This window comes from Haliaeetus albicilla, chromosome 25, assembly GCF_947461875.1.
Source record: "Haliaeetus albicilla chromosome 25, bHalAlb1.1, whole genome shotgun sequence".
In the NCBI taxonomy this organism is placed as follows: Eukaryota; Metazoa; Chordata; class Aves; order Accipitriformes; family Accipitridae; genus Haliaeetus; species Haliaeetus albicilla.
In genome coordinates this window covers 4,411,112-4,436,252 of record NC_091507.1, presented here as the reverse complement: position 1 = coordinate 4,436,252, position 25,141 = coordinate 4,411,112, and the positions used below count along the sequence as shown (strand labels likewise).

The 25,141-nt window shown below is 39.5% G+C and overlaps 1 protein-coding gene across 2 annotated transcripts in view; it reads left to right on the top strand.

The window, feature by feature from the left end:
- The window catches only part of TBL1X (transducin beta like 1 X-linked), a 203,188-nt gene extending 178,258 nt beyond the window's left edge, over nucleotides 1-24,930 (top strand). For both annotated transcript variants that reach the window (XM_069770431.1, XM_069770432.1), the window contains exons 8-17: nucleotides 3,674-3,815; nucleotides 6,715-6,778; nucleotides 6,882-6,979; nucleotides 8,533-8,593; nucleotides 12,779-12,900; nucleotides 14,362-14,436; nucleotides 16,921-17,048; nucleotides 18,221-18,386; nucleotides 19,178-19,279; nucleotides 20,539-24,930. In XM_069770431.1, coding sequence (XP_069626532.1) covers nucleotides 3,674-3,815; nucleotides 6,715-6,778; nucleotides 6,882-6,979; nucleotides 8,533-8,593; nucleotides 12,779-12,900; nucleotides 14,362-14,436; nucleotides 16,921-17,048; nucleotides 18,221-18,386; nucleotides 19,178-19,279; nucleotides 20,539-20,565 — 985 coding nt within the window. In that variant the 3' untranslated portion in view covers nucleotides 20,566-24,930. The remainder of the gene's footprint in view (nucleotides 1-3,673; nucleotides 3,816-6,714; nucleotides 6,779-6,881; nucleotides 6,980-8,532; nucleotides 8,594-12,778; nucleotides 12,901-14,361; nucleotides 14,437-16,920; nucleotides 17,049-18,220; nucleotides 18,387-19,177; nucleotides 19,280-20,538) is intronic.
- Nucleotides 24,931-25,141: the final 211 nt, after the last annotated feature.

The window sequence follows — 25,141 nt, the reverse complement described above, 5'->3', positions numbered from 1 at the left end:
TTGCTGATCTATACCGGCCTCTTTCACACAGGGGAACTTTGTCTCTTGCAGAGTGCTCCATGCACCTTTGCTCTCCGTAGTCAGCAAAATAATTAGCCACGAAAGCTGTTGTCCAAGATCTTTCAGTTATGGCTGTCTCTGTCAGAGTCAAGACAGAATGTTTCTAGGCCCTCTCCTGTCATCACTGTGGGTTTTATATAATACTTTGAGTTACTGTATTTCTCATATCAGTGGTTTAGGATCCACTGGGAATTACCTTTCTGAATAATCCTTTTGAATTAGCGGGTTGAGGGGGTTCATTTCACACATCGCCCCCCTAGTCAGCACCAGGTGTTAATTCTGCTAACTGTAAGTGCTTATTCATTAGCAGGTGACTTTACTGGGGCCAGTTTCCTCATTGCATCAAATCCATTAATGCAAAGCCGTCAGCTATTAGGCGAGGTCTGCTTGAATAACCTGTTGCAGGGAGCAATGTTGTCGAGTCGGTGGGTCAGAGATGTCCCTCTGGATACTTCCGAGGCACTTCCCTCTACTGACTGCCTAGGAAGTGTAAGTGCTTACTTTAAGAGACCTGCTTTATTAAGGAGAAGTTAGGTGTGTATATTATGAGGAGGATTTTCCTTCCCTTTATGCTTTTAATAATCTCTTTTAAAATAAACTAATCAAAAGTCTAACCTGTTTGAGCCAGAAGTATTAAATGCACATTAGCAATATTGCATATCAAATAACACTGATTATAGGACTTGCAGCTGAAGATTAGAAATACCAAGGTTCAACAACCATCTTGCAAATTTCTTTACCCCAACTGCAGCTATTTTAACCTCCACGCTGACAGTTATGGAATGGAGATTTTATATGTCACAAATAAAATTCTGCAAACATTTGTCCATCTTGATTCATGATTATACCGGGGCTAGAGAGCATGAAATAAAATTCTTTCAGAACTAGCCTTCCTAAAATTTGGCAGTACTCTACCATAGTGCAGAACAGTATACCTATTACTCAAGTGTTCATGACTTGCATGTTGGAATGAGCTGCTTTATCATGCAGATAGAAATGCTTCTGTGGGCTAAGGAGATTAAATATCTTTCTGAATTGTGCTTGAACTATGGTCCTCTAATAAGGCAGGGTTCACTGAATCATTCAACAGAAATCGGAATACTTTCCAGAGCAGAGAATACTCTTTTTTTTTTTCCCCAGCAACAAAAGGGAAGACACACAAATACCCCTGCCACACACTGGTAGGCTTATAAAGCCTCTCTGCAGGGACACATAATAGCTTATGTAGCCTTAGGAAGAAGAAAATGGAAAAACAAAATTAAAATACTGGAAAATAAGATTGCCCAAGCATTGCCAGAAAACTGACTAAATAAAACTGTTGAAAAACAAAACATAACCCTTTTAGAACTAGCAAATAGGATATTGTGTTTGATAGCCAAGTGACTGAGTACTTTATTCACAGGGTCCAGTAACAAACTGGATTATTACAATAAGGGCAGGACTGGCCCAGAGTCTTATATAGTGGAGAAGCCAGCACTGAAGGGCTTTCCTACTTAGCATGTTAACCAATAACACAAGCCTATGAAAGACTTATGTTCCCATTATTGTAAATTATCACAAGTAAAAATTTATTTTCTAGCCAATGTGCAAAATTGTTGTTCAGTTTTCCAGACCTCTGAAGAAATAAGGAGTTATATTACAGTCATAGCTCTGTATGGTGGCAAAAATTGTCCTGATTTGAATTATTTCTTAATCACTAACATGAAAGATAGGTGCCAAAAATTAAAGAATGGCTGTACAGCAGTAGCTTGCGGTTAGGCTGGCAAAGCCCTGGCCAGCCATTACATCTCAGCTTGACTCAAAGTGTTCAGAGGCGATGGGGCACATTCTCCAGGCGTGCCGTGACCCAGCAGAGCGCAGAGCTCAGAGCCACTGACACAGGCAGAGAGATTTTTGCTTTTACAGTTGAACTGTTGTTGTTGATATAAAATTTGGCTAAACTATTGGTAAAATAATAGACAAAGATAATCAAGTTCGATACTTGACTGGTCAATATTTGCACTCAAAGACACGTCAAGTGTTTAAAATTTGCCTGGTACTTCTAGTATAAATAATTAAAATGTTTCATTAGTAGACCAGAAGAAAAATTAATATTCTCTTGCAATGGATTTCCTTTTCAGTAAAACATGGCTTATCAAAGCAAAAATGGATCTTAGGTTTTTAGTCTTCGAAGGAAGACTTTTTCTGCTTGTTAGTGTATAGGAAAGGAAGTTTTAGTCATCACTTTAAAAAAAGAAAAAGCTAACACATCAGGTATAGCAACAATGAAATTTCATCTAGACTGTATGAATTCTTGGAAATACAAGACAGATCCTAATTCTACTCCAAGATTCTACTTACTGCATGTAAATGAAACTTGCCCTCTGGACAAAACAAGCAATCCAGGGTACTTCGATTGTTTTGATTGTTGTTGTTACTGATTGTTCAAAAAAAAGCGGCGGAGGGGGGAGCAAGAGACAAATCCCAATAAACTAGAAAGTGCAGTATCTTCCACCCCATTGCAAATTGATTTCTGACCTCAGAGACCTTTTTCATTGAAAAAAAGATTTATGCAAAGTGAAAATAGATATATTATTTACGAGCAGGTTATGATAAACACTTTACTTCCTCCTCACAACTTTTTCTAAACAAAATCAGAGTTTCAGCCTGGAATACAAACATCTCCCTAGAAAAGATTCAGTCTATAAAAAAGATTAAAATCCTGATGCTGTATTTGTCTCGCTCTATTACGTCGATAGATATTTTGCCACTTTTTCGGACAATGTGAGCTAAGCAGCCAAGCTACAGACAGCAAAGGAGCCTGTAGACATGAATTTAAAAAATGAAATGGAGATGAATTTTAAAAATTAATTTCAACTGCCTTTCTACTTTCCTAATCTTGAGGTTCTGTACCTTGATTTAATGCTGAGAGGCTGTTTTGCAAACAGCTTCTGCCAGAGGCTGTGTTCTGGTCTGTCCTGAGCAGAAGTCTCTTAGGAAAGGGCCATGGCCAAATTAAAGGCGGCCTTAAGTTCACCTCCTGCTCCTGCAGTAGATGTCAGAGGAACGCAGGCAGGACCAGGGAGGTGGCACCGCGGCACCTTTGTCACGCTGCTCGAGGTCCCCTTCCCTGAGGGTGCTGCCAAGGCGACCCTGGAGGTCCTGCCACGCCGTGGTCAGAGCCTACCGCAGCACCGGGGGAATGCCAGGGACTCGGCGAGCCGTTGGGAGCTACTGGGACTGTGCACGCTTTTTGTGGGTGCAGCCTTTGTGTTTCTGTCTTTATTGGGATCTCCACGGTGTTACGTTTGTCATGCGGAGTTCCCCCAGACTGTCTCAGTTACGGCGATACCGACTTCAGGTGTGAAGTGTGAAATGTAGAGAGCAAGCAAATGTATTTTAGGTAAAAATTCTCTGAATAAAGCAAATGATGATGTGGATGCAGATGATATGTATAATTTAAATTTGTGTTTGCATTTTTTAAAAACTATACAGAGTGCAGGAAGGGTTGGAAAGAAAAATTACTTTTTAAAGGCTGTGATGTTCTCTCAATGAAAACAGAAATAGAGGTTTTTCATTGTCTGCTGGGCCGCCACCAAGAGGAGTTTTCATCTCTGCACAATTGCTTTTATAGATCCGGAGACTCAACGGCCAGAATATGGAATCTCAATGAAAACAGCAACAGTGGTTCCACTCAACTAGTTTTGAGGCACTGCATAAGAGAAGGAGGACACGATGTCCCCAGCAATAAGGATGTGACTTCATTGGACTGGAATGTAAGCTAACTTCTAAGACTGTGCATGGTTTTTAACTGTCTAAATTTAATTCAGAGGCAATTACAGCTGCTGCTCCATATCTTTTATATCTGAGGTGACCAGAGCTCTGTCCTAACCTACTGACCTCTTGTTTCAAATACTCATAATAGGCTGAACTTTCCCCTACATGCTATAATTTTCCAGGGCTGTTGCCATCTTCAAGCTTAATAATGATGTATTTATAGCTCTATTTTAGGAGCATGGGTAAAAATAAACTTGGCTAACTTTAAGAATGAAGATTAAACAAGCAATCTATGTAGTAGTGAAGCCTGATTAATAATGTATCTGCATTTCATAGTTACTTTATTTTGGCATGTAAGGAGATACAAGCACCAGCAAAGCTTTTTTCGAAGTTGGACTATCAAGACCCTCTTTCATTTGAATTATGCTGTGCATAGCAAAACATGTTCACGTTATTGTCTTTGTCTTGGTAGGCACATGTGTAGTCATTCTCTCTTTACCTACCCACCTTCTGGGTGGAACTGTCTTGCCTGATTCCTTTTTTACTTTCATCCTGCAAAACCTTATATCTTAGATAATACGGTCCTGCACAGAGAAGACTGAAGTGAGCAGAGAGGACAGGTATTGTTAAGGATCCCCAGTGTCTGGGCAGTGTCTTTGGGCAGCTTTAAGGCTGCTTCATGTCTCCTTCCTGCCACCAAGCATTGTAAAAAGAACTTACAACACCTTGCAGGAACCTTAATTAATTTTGAGATCACTTGCGTTCCCTCTGTTTTGCAGATATTAGTACAGACAGAGTGATCACATCGGTCTTGTTTTCATAGGAAAACAGATTAAAAATTAAGTACCAGAAAGGATTCTTAGCGGTTACATACAGTCTCAGTTGCTGGCCAGAGACCAAGATTCAATTAATCTTTACAGCAATATTATTGTCCTTCAGGTGAGCTAGGTGCTTCACAAAAGTAAAAGATAAGGCCACTGCACAAATCAGCTTCCCCTATGTATTTTATACTTGACACAATGCAAGAAGTTGGTGAATAGTACGGAAAGCAGAGGTAGGTTAACAAAGCAATTGAAGGTAAAACCCAAGAATATTCATTCCTTGTTTCCTGTGGATGTCACGGTGAAGAAAAATACTTGGGAAAAACTGCATTGAATAGTAGGAAAAGAGTAACTGAAAGAGGAAAACATGCAAAGGTGCAGAAGAGTTATGAGAAAAGTTGTCCAAAACATATAGGGCATCCTCTAGTATTTCCTGTAGTAGTTCCTTGCCTTTACAGACCTAATTGATCACTGATACTTCACTTGCATTGTGCTAGTACTTAATGTAAGGAAATGTGCCTAATTTAAACACTTGAAGTGCTTCCAACTTACTTAGAGTTTTCCAAAGAATGTGAATTACCACGAACAAATTTGGATAAAGTACATGTAGTCCCTGAGCTTTCCTTCCCTTTTCTCCGTTTGCTTGTATCACCTTTGTTCTCATCAGTGGTCCCAATAAGTGTGTATCACAGTGAAGTTGGCTTAGGTTTTGATATTTTTCCCCCTACATCGTTATACATTTGAGTTAAATCTACAACTGCTCTGACTCACTGCTTTTGGAGGGTTGGACCGGACATACGTTTCAAAGGATTATTTTATGCTTTTTCCTAATTTCCTATTCATGATACTAGAAATGCCATCTGCCTTTATTGTGTAGTTAGAACCACAATATTAATCATATTTCACTGTGAAAATTTCACACTGGTGATATTAAAACAGTTCTTCTCTGGTTTATGTGATTCATGTTATAATAAGAAACATTATTTCTAAAGGCCATATTCAGATCATGTCCTTTGGTACCAAGGGTAGGATTCAACTCCCTTAGATATAACCATCTGAACAAGTCACCTAGACTCCTTCTAAGTCAGCAGAAAGAGAGACGTGCCTTCGTGGTGGTCTGGGCAGAAGTCTAAAGCAAATGGGATCATGAATTACACTCCAGAGGTGTGTGATGCTCTTAGTTATAGAGGGAGACTAGGTTACTCTCCTAAACTAACTCCCAACTTCTGGATGCCTGGAGGTAAATGGGGTGAATCTCACTCCTAATCCAGGTGCTGAAATGTTAAAGACTAAATGCCCAGCTCTAACAGTACCTGTCTCACCAGATTGCGGAGTCAAGTTCCTTTTTAATTACTCTCATTCTGGCCCAATAACTCTAGCATCGTTGGCTGCACAGGAGATATATCCTTCAGTGAAGGTCTTCCTTCAGCACAACACATGTAATTTGCTGATTACAGTTCCTGGGCTTGCTTTCTTCTAATTGGGACCCGTGAATCCAACTTTTCTCAGGCTATCCATCATGGTACTATGCCTCTGAGCATGTGTGGGAGTCTGTGTTCAGACAGGTAGGAAGCAGCTTCTTTGGTGGTAGACAGCATTTGAGGTGTTAACCGTGAGTGTAGGTGGCTTAGGTGTTTAGGTCCTTCTTTCAAGTATCAGTGCCTGAATTTCACTGAACTGGGATTTAGACAGGATTTAGATGATCTGTTGATGTTTTATAGGCTCTTTATGTCTAAGAAGTACTATCTGTTTGTTATCTGGAAGAATCCCATAGAATTTGTTACATCTTGTTTTCTTTTTCTAATCCTTTTGATTAAATGACTCGTACCTGATGGCGTAGCCCAGTATTTCACAGTATGTTAGGGGTTTTTATTTCCGCTTTGCTGTCTGCAGTAATAACCTTTAGTTTTAATCATAGTATAATCTGTCTCAATGTGTGGACTCAGATTTCCCATAAATCACAATGCACAAACCTTTAAAAAGAAAGAAAAGAAAAGGAAAGGAAGGGAAAGGAAAAGGTTGGTTGAAACAGATTTCCTCTAGTATCGACCTTTGCCATTTGTATATATCCCAACAGAGTGATGGAACACTATTGGCTACAGGCTCGTATGATGGTTTTGCAAGAATATGGACAGAAGATGGTAAGTCAAACAGCATTTACTGTTCTTAAGCATCAAACAGCAGTGAACTGTAATTTGGCTAATTTGTAAACAATTTGTAATATTAACCTTTTCTTTATTCCAGGTAACCTTGCAAGCACCTTAGGTCAACATAAAGGTCCAATATTTGCCCTGAAATGGAACAAAAAGGGGAATTATATTTTAAGTGCTGGTGTTGATAAAGTGAGTTTTAAAAATACATTATTCTAACATAAAAATGTGCTGATTCAGTGAGCTTGTGCTGCTGAATTCCATAAGATTATTTTCTTCTCCTCCAGGCATCCTGGAGAGTTTACTTTTCTTTAATATGTTTTAGTGTGTGTTGATTACATTTTTGAGGCTGCATAAATGTGTACTATTTTTATGTAAAAGATTGTGCTTTAAAAAAAACAACTGCATTTGCCCCCTGTGTAAAATTGCATCTTAAATGTGTCTCAGTTAAGGAAAGAACTGCTTCCAGTACTTATGGTTGTAGTTTTATCAACTATTTCCAGGAAGGAAGTGATCTTAAAGACAGTGCACCTTTTAGCTCATCTAATTATTGAAACACTTTTATTTGAATGAAATATATTTGGCTTCCTATGCAAATATGCAAAAAAAATGGTAGTTCTGAACTCAAAATCAAGCAAGACGTAGTTACAGCTGAGTGCATATTAGAGATTAAAATGAACAGATGACCGATGATGATGAGCACAAATGCATTAAAACTGAAACTGAAAGTACACAGCATTCATCTTGCCTAACTTTCCATATCTAAACATTAGATATGTATGTCATCCTTGGCTTCCTTTACAAAATCTGGAGAGAAAAATGGCACTTCCAAACAATGGGTTGCGTGGCCTGTGTCACAGTGAGATGCACTGACAGTGCTTCTCTCCAGCTACTGACAGAGGGAGTCTAGGGAAACTAGCTCAGGCTTGTGCATCTGATTTGTAGGCTAGATGAATCCCTATATTTTCACCTACTTGTGAAAATGGAAACTTAGTTTTATTCCTTTTAATACTGGCTTATATTCAGCTACACTTGTCTTCCAATGGTAGTTCCATTATTCTGGCAAACTTACGTTCCCAATAACAGCAGTGATTCTTTAGATGATCCATTATCAGCAAGATGAGGCATCCTTAATTTATTTTCTGGAATCATAAACTCCCAATAAATTGAGAATTCACTCAGAAGGTGGTATTGAGCCCTACAGGGGAGTTGCTTACGTGTGCTGTGAGTATGGATTAAACCTGTTGTAAGCAAGTTACACTTTGGTCTGTGCCACCACAGTGGCAAGAGGTAGTATGTACTCTGCTGCTAGATAAACATTTCACTTGGTAGATTAATTGTTAGAAATGTAGTATCACGTAGTTTTGGAATAGAATTCAACTTGCATCTTTGAAAAGGGGAAAAAGTCTTATGTGAAGAAGATGAGTGAAACAGCTGTAACAAAATACTTATTAAAAATGTGTACTGCTGTCTTCTAGCATTATTCAGAGAGAATATGCCCATTCTTAGCAGTTACATTACTTCCTTTGTAGGCGTGATACTTCTTTATCTACACTTAGATTATTATTCTGTAATATTTGGAAGTGATTTCTGTTTTTTCAGCTGTTCAGCACACAAGGCTCTCTGCAGTCAATAATTTTATCAGTCCATCTTTTAGAATTGCTCCTCAGCGAGGGTGGTCTCTGTTTGTTTTCTCTGAGCTGAACAGTCACTAATCTTTTTTTTCTCCCTTCCTTCGGATGCAGACAACAATAATTTGGGATGCTCACACAGGAGAAGCTAAACAGCAGTTTCCTTTCCATTCAGGTAATTTCTGCATAACTCTTGTTAGTAAAATGAAATGCAGTTTTTAATTTTGTCAATGTAATGTATCGTTTTGTAAAACCTATCTGCCAGAGAGAAGTTTGAACGAAGTTTTTTGTGCTTTAACTATCCTGAGTATCGTGGCTTGTGGGTTTATTCTTTTTTCAGAAAGATGGGGTTCTGTGAGAATCAGCTTTGAAAGTCAAACTGATTCTAGGAGAGGATTTAAACACCAGCCATGTCTACCTAGCTGAATGATTCTGTCATTACCTATGTGCTTGAATACTACCAAGTGGTGATTTATGAAGTGACTTTCGTGGAGGTGTCTGGGATCTCTTCCACTCTTTCTGCTCCTGTTGCAATGAAGCTTACTTGAGACAGAAGCAGCCGGATCTCTCATGCAGCTTGCATTCATCACGGCAAGCATGAAGGTCCTCAGCAATTTCTTAGCTTTTAATTTTGACCTGAAGTTCTTCAGTATTTGCTTTCTCTGATTATCAGAAGTCAGTTGCCAACCTTGAGTTTCAAAACCTTGCTGCACCAAAACCTTACTTGGATGGTCTTTTGTAGATCTGGTCTGCTTCAAGAAGACAGGAGATGTCACAGATACTAAGTAATCTTGAGTAACAGGCAATCATTGACATAATCTTAAATTCACCTGAGACCAGACTGGTTAGATGATGACTGAATTCATGATCCAAACTGGATAAGTTGTCAAAGTGAACAATTTTTGAGGGGCATAGTCAAACAGAGTTTAAAACCACCAAAACATTACAGATTCTGATGCTAGAAATGTTCATCTTCCTGTGTGTTCACTGTAACTAACCCAGTTTTAAATACAGCAGGCTTTTGCAAGGTGCTTACTGGTGTTTAAATCCACGTATTTTGCTACTAATTTTAAAACATTAATTTTCGCATGCTTTTCAACTCAATTTCTAGTTGTTTCCATTCTCACATTTTCACAGAGTTATTAATATGCAGTAGCAATTGAAATGGTTATTCAACAGAAGACAAAAAGTATGTCCATGCACACAGCAGATCCATACTCTGCATTTTTGTCACTCATCTTCTCGCTTATTAATGCAACTGTCAGTTTGGAGGAGTCAGTGTCTGCTGACAGATTTTCTCACTGTGGCATTTATTTATCTATCATAACTGTTCCATAAAACCAGACTTCACACTGTATAGTGATGTAGTTAATGAGACACTTAAGCCTTCTCATCCCTAACTATTTATTGATCCAAGTAGTTGTGGATTCAGAACTTGGTTGCCCCTTCAGAATCACGTTCACTGATATGTAGCTGTCTTAGCAGTGATGTGCATCAAGGACATATCACTCCATTCCGCTTTTAGCAAGTTGAAAACTTAACTAGGTCTTCCAATGCAATATGCCGATGTCTATCTGCATTAATAGATTTGTTTTAAAATTCTTATTATGTATGGTGTTTGTCTTTGGACCATAAGACACAACTCAAGTGGAAATGTGGAGAGGTTAATTCTATTCTTTTTTTCATTATTTCAAGTATGTTTTCATAGGGAAGTAAAGCATTTAGGTATTAAGGAAATTGCTCATAGGCCAAAAGCTGGAGTCTTTGTCCTCACAGAAGTCTAAAGCCACAAAGACCTCACCTTGTCCTCTTTGCATCACTTATTCGCCAGAACAAACTAACAGCAAATTCCTTTCCATATCTGGAATCTGAAAACCTTGTCTGCACAAGGATTAAAGGTGACATTTTAACAATTAAAAGTCTAGTCTAGACAGAGTACAGTTCCTTTAACACATACTTGTGTGGCATACTTCTTTGCATACTTCTTTGAAGTCTGGGGATAGTTGGCCTAGGAATAACATAAATTTTTTACTCTCAGCTGCTTTACAACAACTTGTTTAGTTTACACCCATATGGACAAAACTGTCATCTTAAAATACATAAGGAAGACTCCTTTGTCTAGGTCTTGAAGGCCTCTCTATCATTGATGTTCCCATGTACCTTTAAGGTTTTATGGTCAAAATATGTACGGAAGTGGATAAGTAACTTCTAGGGTTTCATTATTCTTTGCAAAACTATGAGTCATCATAGGGCACTTGATCAAAATATGTATTCACAAAGCTTATTTCTTTAAAATGGAGTCAAATAATCCAATTTTCATATCTGCTGGTAGATGTGAACGGATGTCTATGCATGCAGGAACAAATTGGTTAAGTGATACTGTAAGAGGTATTTGTATGACCCAGTTTTAGACATCTAAGTGCTCTGAATCACTCCCTGCAGACACTTAACTCTATCTTCTGAGCTTCTAATTCTGAATCACACCTAAATTTGTTCAGAAAAAGCTTAAATATTGTCGGGATTTATTTTAGCTGCATTTCTTAAGGATTTGTTGCTGCTTTTTTTAGATGACATTCTAATTGGTTTTATGCAATTGGCTAGTATCCTGTGGTTTTGGAGACAGTGGCAATTTGATTACTTGCATCAAAACCCATGTTTGGTTGTTTTTCCAGACCATGTATTTATCCAGTAAACTTATGATTAAACATACCAATAAATGAATCAGTATTGGTTATTGACACGCTATGATTCAAATTATGCCGCAAAGCAAGTCCATCGCTTTAGGTGCCAACAGCTCTCAGAAAATTACTTTTCAAGTCATACATATCATACTAGATATTAGCCCTGAAGGCATATTGCTATTAATGAAGATAGATTTTTGTTTGCTCTGAAACAGTAATACAAAGCTTGCAGCACAAAAAGAAAGACAAACAGGCAGTTAAAGAAACAAAATCCTTTACTGTTTCCTGATCCCCTTTCATGTTCATTGGGAAACTCAGAAGTAACCTGCCTTCCTCACACAAATCTCCTTTATATTTCTGCAATGTAGAAATTCCTTACCTGTCACACAGAATTATTGAGCTTTTTCATTAATATTCTAAAAAATGTTTGTATATGAAACAATTTCAGCCCTCCATTCTCATTTAGAGAGCTACCTGATGATTCGGAAGGTGACATAGATCAATCTCATTTTGCAGTTCATAAAAATTGTAACAGGCAAAAACATATTTAAATACAACAGGCTTGGGAGAACAGGTGTCTTTTCACCTCTGTATTACAAAAGTATTTTTCTGAACATATTTGCATAAGGCTTTTCTTGATTTCATTTTAATGATAAACTTGCCTTGTATTGTTGCCAGAAAGAGATTTAACTTTGCTTCCTATATGCTGGTCTCGTTCTGACACACTTGCTTCTCACAGGAGTGTGCTGAGAATGAAGATTTCTATGTTTTAGCAAGTCTTATGTCATCCTCTGGAGGGCAGCTAAGCTCTTCCCTGAGCAAAAAAACAAGCAGCACTCATAGAAACGCAAGCAAGCTGTATGTCAGAAGTTCCCTCCTACTCCTGTGCATGCTTTTAGTCTGCAGTGACGTGCTGTAGAAAGGGGGGGTTTTTGGGTTTTCCACACTTTTTGCAAAGTGTGTGTCTGTTGCACACAGGCACTAGTTACATGTTCATGTGCTATCTGTGTACAAAGTTTCATTAGTTCAGTCCTAGGTAATGCCAAACCCTCTACAGAAACTCTTCCTCTCATTTCAGATCAGCTTGATGAATGTGCCTATCTTAAATCAATCCCCAACCAAATTAAACTGAATGTAGGTATTATTAATCCACGTGTCTGCACGGAACAATAGGTTTGTGTCAGTGGTTGCATAAAGCTGGTGCAAAGGAAGATGGCCACCTGCTGCTTCTCCCTCCCGTGTGTCGTGCCTGGGATTCACAGGGAACATTTTTTTCTGACCCAGCTGAAATTATCCGTGGTTTTTTCTGGATTAGTTTTTTCCCAGGTTCTTTGCTGAACTGGCTTACAGAGGAATGAATGGTAGAGAAGGCCCAAGAGACGTGTATACGGGAGCGGGGAGGGTGGAGGTGGATTGTTTTGCCCCCTCTTATGTAACTTAACCCAAAAGATTCTCGTAAATAGATGCCACGCTAAGCATCCAGATTATCCACTGCAAGAGAAAAAACAATTTGTGCCCTTCAGACAGTCCCTGTCGTCCCTGTAACTGGTAGTAGGTGACAGGCCAAGAACGAGCTTTTAGTCCATTTGATCCAGATAGGTGACAGGAGGAAAATTATTTGGGATAGCTGTTTCTGTGCTGTGTTCCCTGATGTTCCTTCCATTGTTTGTACCTCACAGCTCCTGCTCTGGATGTAGACTGGCAGAACAACACTACGTTTGCCTCCTGCAGCACTGACATGTGCATTCACGTATGCAGACTTGGCTGTGATCGTCCCGTTAAAACCTTTCAAGGACACACAGTAAGTTTAAGAAGCCCAAAATGTTCATGATAAAGTCCCAGCAGCATGTTACGATGATGGCAGATGATGTGTTTGCAGGGTGTGTTCTAGCACCAGAGATGTTCCAGCCCATTGCTTCCCTAAAACCATATTCCTTGGGAGTGATTCACTGCCTGTGAGAAGGGATAAACTGTTCTAAATCACCGTAGGAGGCAAAACCTGCAGCTTAAACAGTGAGACTATTTATATGTGGCATGAGCTGCAGACTAAAGGCACATTAATAAATAGGATTTTGTTTTCCACTGGCTTAATTTCCTTTAGTAAATGAGAACTATGAATAAGAAGAGAACAATTTACTTCCAGCCATTGCTCAGTTTTAGGATCAATTTAATCTAATAAGATGTATTTAAGATATATTTCCCCCTCTTTTCCTGGTGGTATTTAATGACTGTCAAAGGCTACTTTTTCTAGCTTTCATCTCATACTGACCTGTAATTTAGAAGTTAACTTCCAGAAGTTGCTGTCTCCCTACTGAGGAAAAATGGGGCGTTTGGAGACTTTTATCTAGTCTATGGTTAAACTGATATTAAACTGATATTTCATGACAGGTTGTACATTCCTACCAACAGACTGGTGCTTTTTATCTTTATATGAAATGCACCATTTTGCACATGATGCAAATTCTTACTTCAAATATCTGTACAGTTCCTTTTAATGATAACCGAAACATCTAAAATGGATAAAGCAAAATTTAGATATTTTCCAGGATTATTTTCACTGAGACGCTGAGCCAATTTATGTTTTTCAAAAACAATCTTTCCCTTTTTGCGAATTAATTTTTTTTTGTCCATATGTATGACCCTCAAAAAAGCTCAGAAAACTTATTGATTACCAAGGGGATATGCTAGGCTTAGTTAATTACAAAGCACTAGAAAGATTGATAGAGAAAGCATTGCAAACTATTCAATAGTCCATCCTGATTTTCATTTACACATATACCTCTCTTTAGAGAGACCAGCATTGTGGTAGAGCTGCAATACTAAGAATTACACACTCCACAAAACTTTACATCCCACCAGTACTTTGTATTGAAAATTTGCATCTCTGAGTTCTACAGAGTATTAACTGAAGAAATATCTTGATTTTAAAAAGAAGTTAATGCTGTATCATCAGTCTGCTTGGTTTGAGGGTTTATTTAAATCCTAGCCTATGAAGAAGGGGTCTGAGAGACTTTGTGCCAGAACACGTATCAGAAGACTGATTGTGTGTATTGTTCACAAACACAAAATGGTTACCATTCCTAAATGACACTTAAATAACATGTTCGGAAGCAGCACTGCTTTTGTTCCCCCATAAAGCAACCAGGGCTGTAATATGTGGTTGAACTTGTTGCATGCGTAAACCCCGAGTGCCCTCTCCTGGGGGCCCGGTACAATGCAGGTAATGGGAACGTTTACTTCATAAAATCACTTTTTATTTCAGAACGAGGTTAATGCAATCAAATGGGACCCATCTGGCATGCTACTAGCATCTTGCTCCGATGATATGACATTAAAGGTAATATAATTTCCATTCCTGCTCTTCAAAAAGTAAAGGCAAAAATTATGTCTATTTCTTAATCTTCTCCAGAGTGATGGTACTGTATCACTTAAAGTTATGCATGAACAGTCGTTTCATTTTGTCTCATATTTCTTAAAGTCAGTCTGAAAGATTGAACACAGAGAAGCAGCCACTGGGAAAACTGAGACATCCTATCCAAATAAGTGTTATGTGACTGATACAGCACTGTCACAGAATAATCATAGTTTAAATATACACACATATATATGCATATATATACATCTGCTTCCCTGTCAACAGAAGCACAATCCCTATGCTAAGAAGCAGTCTATCAGTTACACTTTGAAAAGAATATAAAAATAAAGAGTTTTCTTTCCCGTTGGGATTTTTTTTCTGAAAATAATGTCATTGGAGCCATTTGATTTTTTTTATTTTTTTTTGGCAATAGCTTTGGATTAAGCAATGGGACACAACATATATATATTCAGAGCCCACCAAAAATTTGAATCGCTGTCTGAAGATGCCTATCTTTATCCACTCACTGTGTGGGAAGCCTAAGGCAGCCACGCTGCTGATGTACGTGCCTCTGTTAGGTGCCTGAAGTTAGGTGGAATGAATCTGGGTTCTGGCTCGCAGGCAGCATAGGCTGCTTTACCAGCACACCTGGGCCATTACGCTGTACCAGCACAGGATTGCTAATACAGGGAGAGTCTGGGCTTGCAGAAATACTTTTCACAGTAGAGCTTTTCCAGCCCAAACTCCTCTCTTATTCTCCTTTCCCAGCCACATTAATGAAGGTTATGTCTATGTAGGAATAGCTGTATGTTTTAACAGCAAAGCCTTCCTGCTGGACTGTTGATTTATGCTGGTTCCTTGAGCAAAGCAAACATCCCAGGGTTTTGTGGATAGAGTTGTACCAGTAATACAGTTTCCTCATAGTATAGTTGTGTTAATTAAGGCTCATACCTCTTTCCCCTGCTGATTGACACAGCTGAAGCAAGAGACGTTTCTAGCACACACACAGCCTGTGTATAAGAACTGAAACTGGGAGAGCAGCAGAACTTGTAGATGAGAGCTAAGTGAACATCAGCATTACGAATGTTTCCTCTTCATAGGTAGCCTGACTTCTGCCCAAATCTACTCTGTCTTTGCCACATATCCGGTGGAGTTTTCATCGCTCTGGATTCCAGCTGTATTATTGCAGACTACTGACAGAACTGGACATTTAATCCAGTTTAAAAAAAAAAAAAATAAAAAAAAAAATTAATGTTTCTCAGAACAGAAAATAGGGCTAGAAGAGACTGAAACAGAGCACCTTGTCTGTTATGCTGCCACAAATCAGTATCGTAGTAACCATTATTGTTCTGCTTAAACATCCTGACCCAGCAATAGCACATTTTTTTTGGTGCCCAGTTGTGTGCTGCATTTTAAAAACCACTGTGGCTCAGTGTCATTGGCACCAGTTCAAATTTCTGACCACTGAATTTGGCACAAGAGCTAACGGTTTTCTATCCCCGGCCTTGCCTAGTTTTAAAAACCTCCAGGGGATGGAGACTGCAAATGCCTCTTCAGGCAATTATTCTTCTTCCTTTTCCTTTGGAAATCAGTCCTCTCTGGCTTCTTTTTCTTCTCTTTTCTTGGAGTTCTCGATATTTTCCTACAACTTCTTGGAACATGTTGCCTGTTAGCAATAGAACATGGCTAAGCTTTGTGTAACATTTCCAAAAGCAGACTCAGGTATGCTGTTGAAAATTCAGCATAAGAGCACATCATTTCCCTCATAGTGCAGACTTGCAAGTGAGTAAAATCATTACTACATTTTCAGTATTTCTGAAATTGACTGACTAAATTTGAGTTATTTTCCCTGCTGTGAATTAGCTTAATCTTATTTTCTCAGTTAGCTGAAAAAAAGATGTACTAAATTACCTGTCATCTCTGTTGAGCATATTCTTTATCTCACACTGAAGTATTTGGCCACGTAACACTGCATAAGTAGCTGATTGTCTTCCATCATCTGTGCTATTAAGAACATGAGGAAAACAAATGGAGTTCAGGAGGAAAAGGAAAATTTTACTGGCATAAGAGAAAATTACTAGGTTCTAAGCAGTTATTGAAACTTTCTTTTCATTCTTTAAAATGACTGCTGTTGCAATGTGTGACTTAAACTTCAAGTTAAACTTCTCTAAGTAGAGTAACTTAACCTTCTGTATGAAAATATAGTTACAGGGTATGGGCAGTACAACGACTATGTAGTTCTTACCTATTGAATAAATAGTACTATTAAATGTGTAGCTCTTTCCCCTAATGGAGTTATTCGAACATGTGTGCCAAACTGCTGCATTAATAAATTGTTTATGTGTATGCATGTGTGTCGAGATCTTAAATTAACAAATGATAAGAATAACATAGAACTGAAATACTTCAGCTGAGAAGAGATTAGTAACGTTGCCATTTTTCCCCTCCATAATTACTCTGACTTAGATTTGGAGTATGAAGCAAGATACCTGTGTACATGATCTTCAGGCTCACAGCAAAGAGATTTATACTATCAAATGGAGTCCTACAGGACCAGGCACCAGCAACCCAAACTCCAACATCATGTTAGCAAGGTAAAAAATAAGCCTCTTTCTGTTGCCTTCCAAGAAGAAGGATTGTCTTTCTGACATGTAACTCTACTGTCACCTTGCCGTCAGTCTTCCTGCAGACAATTCCAGTAAAAAGTACCTGTGTTCGTAAATCAGGGGGATGGATCCAAAGGGAAAGGAACTATATTTGAAAAAGGAAGAAGAAAAAGAAGGAAAACTGAGTCACGTGATAGCTAACTTCTCAGCTGCCTTGATAAATGGATTGTAAATTTGGCATTGCATCTTCACATCCAGCATCCGGTTGTCACAAATGAAAGTACTTAATGAGGCAGACGGCAGCCCATTCAGCCGGTTGGAATGTGTTCTAACCAGGGTCATGCAACTCACCTGGGCAGATACTGACAATTTTTATAGTCTTGTTAACTAAAAGAGAAAAGCTTGGATAATCTTTAAAATTCTACAAATAAAATTTGTTCAAAATTCTTCTTTGGTTTAGGAAATACGTTTACTTGTAGAATGCCAATTGATGGTAGTACCATGGGATTATCAAATCAGTTCATGGTGTGTTGAGTTTGAGCAGGATTTGTATCGAAGCTGTTTTACTTATTTTACTCTTAAGTCAGGGAGTGGACAGGGAAGAACTTCACTTTCTTGGAGTTGTTCTTTTAATATTATTTTTAATACCAGTTATTTCCTTTGCCTTTCTCTAAGCCCACAGTTTGGGATTTAGATGGAGTGTAGCAAAAACCAGCATTGAAACAAAGTGAAAAGAACCGCAGTTCTAGAGAATTACAGAATGCGAATTGATTAAATAATGCAAATCCGTTAGGAATAAGATGTCTCTGGAACCATTTATCCTATCAACAACAATATATATTTGATGTTCCTGAATAACAGCAGGTAGAATCTCAAAAGGAGGGAGCTTGGCCCTCTTAGGGCAAGTGGTCTGATCCTATATACAGCAGACCTAGATAAACTCAAAGGGTCCTCATACAAGAATTCAGTTCTGTAGATAGAGTTCCTGTCATAAAAAAAATAAAGGCTGTAGTGCATATTAGCTTTTCTGTTTGAAACATTATTTCTTGCTTAGCTAAGGAAAAAAACCTGTGGTATTCTCTTAAAATGTTTATAGTATCAAACTACATATTGATTAGCACCCAAAGTAAGACATGCTTGTGTTTGAATGCTTCTTGCAGTGCTTCGTTTGATTCCACTGTTCGGCTGTGGGACGTTGACCGAGGAGTCTGCATCCATACGTTAACAAAACATCAAGAGCCTGTCTACAGTGTAGCTTTTAGTCCTGATGGAAAATATCTAGCCAGTGGGTCCTTTGACAAATGTGTCCATATATGGAATACTCAGGTACTGTTTTGCTTCATGTGAAGCACATCTGGTTTAGATGACACATTAATAGCAAAAGCTTAAATGGAAAATATATGTACCTCTGTAGCATATGACCTGCCAGCCAAGGTGAACCTGACTGTATTGGCTGATACAAATTGCAGAATAACAGTTGAGTCACTCAGGTGGAGTGAGGTGACTGTCCAGAACATTTCTGCTCAGGCTTCTTTGTATGCTAAAACACCTAGCATACATGAAACTATGTACGTTACGTTGTGCCCTCAGCTTTGTGAAGCAAAGCTGTGGATTGGTTCTTAGAAATAAGGGGTACTTCTATTTAGTAACAGGCTGAGTTCAGTTGTGAGTCTGATGCACCTGGCTTATGCTTTGTGATGAGGGGATGATGGATACAAAGGGTGTATGGACTGGGGACTGGTGATATTCCGAAGAAAGGTGGGACATCATAGTTCCACAGATTTAATTCTGGATACTGATGCCTTAACAGTCTGAATTAACAACAAACTTTAGAGAGGACCACCTCAGCCTAACTCCCCAGGCCTTTACTGTTACAGAGTTGGCAAAACCAGATGTCTAAGAGTCCTACTGTAAATTGCTTTCTGGAGGAGCCTGTTTCTCTTCATTATCAAAGACCAGTTATCCTAACTTCAGCACCTTATGGAGATGACCATAGCCGGGTGATGTGAATAGCTCTCCCTTGCCACCACTCTCTTCTTTTTAATGTAGTGCCACGCAACAGAGAAAAAGAAGGGGAATTTCTGTATCAAATGTTTGCATGCTGTTTTGCTTTGTAGAGTGGAACTCTAGTACATAGCTACCGAGGCACCGGGGGCATCTTTGAAGTCTGCTGGAATGCTAGAGGAGACAAAGTGGGAGCAAGCGCATCAGATGGATCGGTAAGGAGCTTTACACATTCTAAATGTTGGATGGAGATTACTCTTTGGGAGAGTGTCAACAAAAAGCATACGTGCCACATCGCCTCCTGTGGGCAGAGCTGAAGGTGTAGGCAGCTCAAGACATAAATAAGTAGCTCTGTGTAGTGTATTAAAAACGCTCCTGCTTTGAAAGGATTTGAATACTTAGGAGGTGGTGTTCCTATGGGAAGTGAAGAATGCTTGTGGAATAGGTGAATATTGCTGAAGATGGGATTGACTTTTAAATACATATTTGATAAGAACAACAGTAATGTTGTTTCTATCATTATTATTCTGTCATTTCAGGACATGGTTTAGTGGGCATGGTGGTGTTGGGTTGACAGTTGGACTCGGTGATCTTAAAGGTCTTTTCCAACCTAAACGATTCTATGATGCTATGATTATTTATCTCATCTGTCAATTTTTAATGAAGGTCAGATCACAGCAGTCAGCTCTCTAATAAACAGTTGTCCTGGGGCTTTCTGAGTTTTATCCCACAGCAGTTTACCCTTGAATAGTACCTAAAGGAGGAATTTTTCAGCATGATGCCCAAAGATTTCATTGTGTGGTAAAGGAGAAATACTGCTGCAGAGATACTGATTATTCATTACTATTTTTGCTGTTAATGTTACTTTTAAAAAGTTTCAGTTGTAGCATGATCAGCTTGTGAAGGACACACATGTTACAGCACACTCTACAGCTTTTTAAAATAACTATTCTACATGGCTGGCTGGCATAACTACCTTAGAGCAGTATTTTTCAACTGGTTTTAACAAAGGGTACACCTACGACATGGTTCAGTTGCTTGAGCTTAGTTGTGCCATTTGCGATGGTGCTGTGCCTGGCGTCCACCAAATGGGTGCGTGTCCCCTCTAGGTCCTGTGCCCTGCCTGCCAGGCCTGCATCTGCTTTGGATATATTTCAGAAATGGAAGGGGACACTGTATTTAGGCAACTAAATAGCACCCATAGTCTTATCTGGGACATACCACCAAAATGTATGTTAGTAATCCGATGAAAGCCCAGTTCAATGTTAAATGGATGGTTTTCACTTGGGTTTTCTCTCATGTTGGTTTGTTCCCTGACTTGTGTGCGTGTAAACAGGGACTTGAGACAGGCTGGTTGGAAGCTGGGGAGTATAACATACGGCTGGCTGATCAGCCTGTGTACAGGGCCATATATGAACAGGACTTCCACATCACCTTCAGAAATGGTTCTTAATGCTGAGTCTTTTCTCTCCAGGTTTGTGTTCTAGATCTGCGGAAGTAAAAGTGAAATGTTTTAGAAGAAATTTCAAATGGACCAGCAGTGAATGTGTGGGGAGAAGCACTCTTCAAAACTATTCTTAACAGCTCCAGAACTGTATGAACTTGAACAAAGTTAGAGTGTACCGTGAAACCAACTCTCCCTGGCCACAGGTGTCTAGTATTTTGTCCGTAACCTTCATCAAGGAGTAAAAACGCAGTCACTTCAGAGGGGGAGGGAATGGTTTCCACCTGGAACATTCAGCCTTGGAAGCATGAAGCCACCAGCTAGGCATTGCACTGTTTGGTTTGCATCTGAGAACTTGCTCTGATGGCTGGGAAAAAAAAGCTGTGCCAAAAAAATTAATAAAAAAAAAAAAAAAGAAAAATGCTGTGATAAACCAAAAGGGAAAAAAAATCCTCCTCCATGCGGTGTTGTATTTTTTCCTTCCAATTTGGACACTACAGTTGCTCTCCCAAAGGACGTTCAAAGACCAGTTTGTACTGATGAAATGCTCAACTTTGTAATCACAACACTTTCTATTTTCTAGACTACTTTTTTTGTTCAGTGGTTTTTCTATCAGCTGGAATATTACAGCCTGGAGGATCCCAGGCTTAGGATGAAACTTTTGTTTTCCTTTTATTTCTCCCTTCCACTCCCAACTTCTCCTTCCTTTTTTTCTCTCCTCTTTCTTCTTGCCCTTTTTTTTTCCTTTTTTCCCTGTATGCCCATAGTAGATGCAGCCAGGTGGACATGACAATGAAAATTTTTGACAGACTGCTTCTCCTCTCTTCTCTCTCTTCCTTTTCCTTTCTTTCTCTCCGTTTAAAAGAAAAAAAAATCCTCCATGCTTCAGATCTTAGCGTCTCAAGGGCACTTTCAGCAAATTGTGTAATAAGTGCTTTATATAAGAATGCAGTGCTGGGGAAGATTTTTACAGGAGAAAGATGACTTTTAACAGAAAGAACCCAGTGTATTTTTGGAAAAAAAATATTTTTTATGTTAAACAGTTTTAAAAGCCTAAAATGGCCACCAAATGTAGACCAGTTGTGTAATTCAAGCAAAAAGAATGACACAGAGTCCAAGGAACATGAAAGGTGCAGTATCCTTTTTCTCTTCTCTCTCAGAAAGTCCTGCTAGAAAAAATGCCATTTGATACAATAAACGCCAGACATTTACTGAGTCCTCTTCCAGCAGCCAGCCATTTATATAGTCTCGTTCCATTTTTGTGGCTGTTTGATGGTGTACGCTTATTAAAAGGGATTCATAAGTTTGAGACTATAAATACAGCATTCATTTTCTTGAGTCCATATTTTCGTTTACCCTCGGTAACCAGGGGAAAACGCTTGTGTATCTTCTTTCCTCTAGAGATAGTTCAAATTTCATACAGAACATGGGTTTGGCTGCCCATGGCCTTGCTGAGCAGTGCCGTCCTTCACTATTCATCCACTCAGCTGTTTCTATTCCAGTAAGTCAATGGGTTTTTACCACTGACTTTATGAGACCAGTTGAACCAAGATAACATTGGCTGCATCTGTCACTGTTGAAGAGTGGACTCTTGCCAAGCTCCTGTCCATCCGTGGTGAGCACGCACCTAGAAGCAGGCTCTTCCATTGCATCTGGCAGTATGTGGCAGTACGTGCGTGGGCTGCGTGCTACAAGGGGAGAGCTGGGTCTGTGCTTGGAGGCTCCCTGTCTGCCCAGACAGGTTTAGCCTTGAGGGTGTCCTCAGTGCGGTGCTCAGAAGACAACGTAGAACTCTCCGTTAGGTGAGGACATGATAAACCGTATATAAATTATATCTCAACATATATACCACTGTAAAGTTGTGGTGGGTGAAATGATCGGAGTGACAATAAAGACTTCCAAAGCACCACCTACCCACTTTGGACAAGATTTCCTTACTGCAAGGTAGACATCTTCAGGGATGCCTAGTGAAGACTACATTACTCTTAAGAGCAAACGATGGATGCAAAGAAGGATGCACAGGCAGAGTTTACTGAAAGTGCTGTAAACGATGAGGCAGCCTTGGGGTGGTGGCAGACAAATCCTCAGAACTGGCTGAGTCAGGTGTCCTCTCTAGCCCACAGGCTAGGCTAGGATTTGTAGGAGAGAGAAAAAGAAACAAGCAGAGAACCCCCTTAACATCATGCCCAAAGTCGCTATTTCTGTAACACAGGATCTTCCCTTTGATTTGACCACAGCTGCTGAGGTGGTGATTTGATCTGATGGAGCCCTAATGCTGAACTGGTGGTGTAAGACCTGCCAGGCATCTTGGCATCATCATGGCATCGTGGAATCTGTACGTCATTTTTTTCTCCTGTGTTTTCCTCTCTTTATGCTTGCATCTGTACAGCATCTTAGTCCTTCCAGTGGAACTAGGCACTGCCAGCATCAACTCTGTTTCTTAAAGATACATACTTGGAAAGGAGAAACGAATGAAAAGAAATAGCTGCGAAAAGGGTTACTCAGTCCTGAGGTGAAAACAGTTATGTGGAATTTTCGTTATTAATGACAGTTAAGCTTGTTTTTAATTTATATCAAAAAATTGGACACTGGAAGATACCAAGGATTATTTTCAGTGTTAAATGCATTTATGTGTTGGTTTTAGTTTTCTGCTCCAAGAGCATGGGCTGTAGATGATCACGTGGCAGTTTTGCACTGTTTTATAATAACCACGTGTACCTACTAATTGAAAGTCACTACTTTAAAAAAAAAGAGTACTTGTTCGAAGAGAGACTTGAATTTGAATACAAAGGTTTAATGTGGTTTTATAAAGCACGGTTGGGTCGATGATTTGATTACAGTCATTGCGTGTACACGGTTAACTTCCTAAGCTGCTTTTGGATGGCGTTTCTGAGAATAACACGCAGAAGCTTCAGGTCTGCAGGCAGCGGAGGGCAGCACGGATGGGGCCCTGGCCTTGCCCCCTGAGTGACACCCAAATAGACGAGACCTCGGGATCCAAAGAGATGAGGTTGCTCAGTGCGAGTTCAGCGATGCCGCCTGGCTGGCTGGCTGGCTGGCTGCATAGCCCATGTTCCGTGGTTGTTCCAGGGATAGCTACTGTAGATAAGTGGGCAATGTCCGTGATGCCTGCTGCTTTTTCCTTTTTTTAAATTGTGAGAACACCACCTTTCCTCTGCCCGCCTACATGGAGATAAGAAGCCAAGAGAACCAAAATTTCAAAATCAGTTGGTTTGCAAAGCCTACGTGTGAGAGAGGCTGCTGGTCCAGAGTTTTCTATACAGACTATCGGATTTGAAAGCGGCATATGTGAGAAGCTAAGAAAGTTCACCTTTATTCCCCTCCCCAAGACCCTAAAGACTGGAAAATGCTCAAAGATACTGTAGTAGATAGTTTTCAGCTAAAAGGGGGGCAGCTCTGAAGGAAGGCAGAAGGTGCAGTTGCGAAGGCTAATCCTAGCCTAAGGAGCTGGTGTCTGTAGGAGGTGGGCAGTGGGAAGAGTGGTTCAACGTGGACATCTAAGCCTAGACCTGCAGAACTACCCTCGTGGGAGCTCCCGATTCCCTCTTGCCGCGTTGGCATCCGCCGGCTAGCGCTGCCTTTCTGCAGCTCTCCTGCAACAGAACAGCATGAAGCAACAGGCTGGTGGACTTCATTTTTTTTTCATACAATATCTTTTGATAATTGTGTTTATAGTTCTTTGTAACACAAGAGAAACTGAAAAACCTAAGTGACCAAACAGGACTGTGAAACCATCGAGAGACTTACTGGATTTTTATCATTGCTGGCTGTCTGGAACTGGCCTTGAAGTGAAAAAAAAAAACAGTTTCTGAAAAACCACTCAACTTGGGGGGTTAGAAGGATACTGAATCTTTTATGTAGGAAACACTGGGTCCCTTATGGGGCATTAAAGGGCCTGACTTACAGGGTTATACACACATTAACCCCATGCTACATCTTAGAAATTTCCTTTTAATTTGTTTTAAAAAAAAAAAAAAGAAAAAATAGCTAATTTTAGAGCCAAGTGAAGTGCACTTTGTCAAATGTAAGGGTCTGCTTTGTTTTTGGGTTTCTTTTTCTTTTTTCCCTTTTTAATTTTCCTCCTTTTTTTTTCCTCCTTTTGCCTTTTTAAAAGATGTGGTTCTTTGTCAATTGCAGAAATGTTCTTTCAGCCACTCACTGAAATTCTGAATTCTGGCTTCTGCAGTTTTTATTGTCTGTGTCAGACTTGCAGCCAGACTTGGTTCTCATTTCAGCGTTTCCCAGGTTCTGTTGAAACAACATCAACCCTTATTTTGTTTCTCCCCCACCCACACTTCCTTCAAATTCACCTTGTGTATTGTAGCTCATTTGTTTTAAGGAGAGAATCAACAGATCATATTCAGTGTCTTGAATAAATTGCTATATTTTGATATTAGAGAATTCTGTGCGTGTTGTTCCTTATTCTTTTCTGGCTATTTTGCATCCTGCGCTTAAGAGCTGCGGTTGGGTGACTTAAGTTGTAATATGGTGTCACGACCTAAAGGGCCTGTGGGCGTACGAAGATCGTGACTGTGGGTTCATAGCAGTTTGTAATACACAAGGGCATGGAGGCTTTATCCTCTCATTTTCTTTACTTTATTACAGATTACCA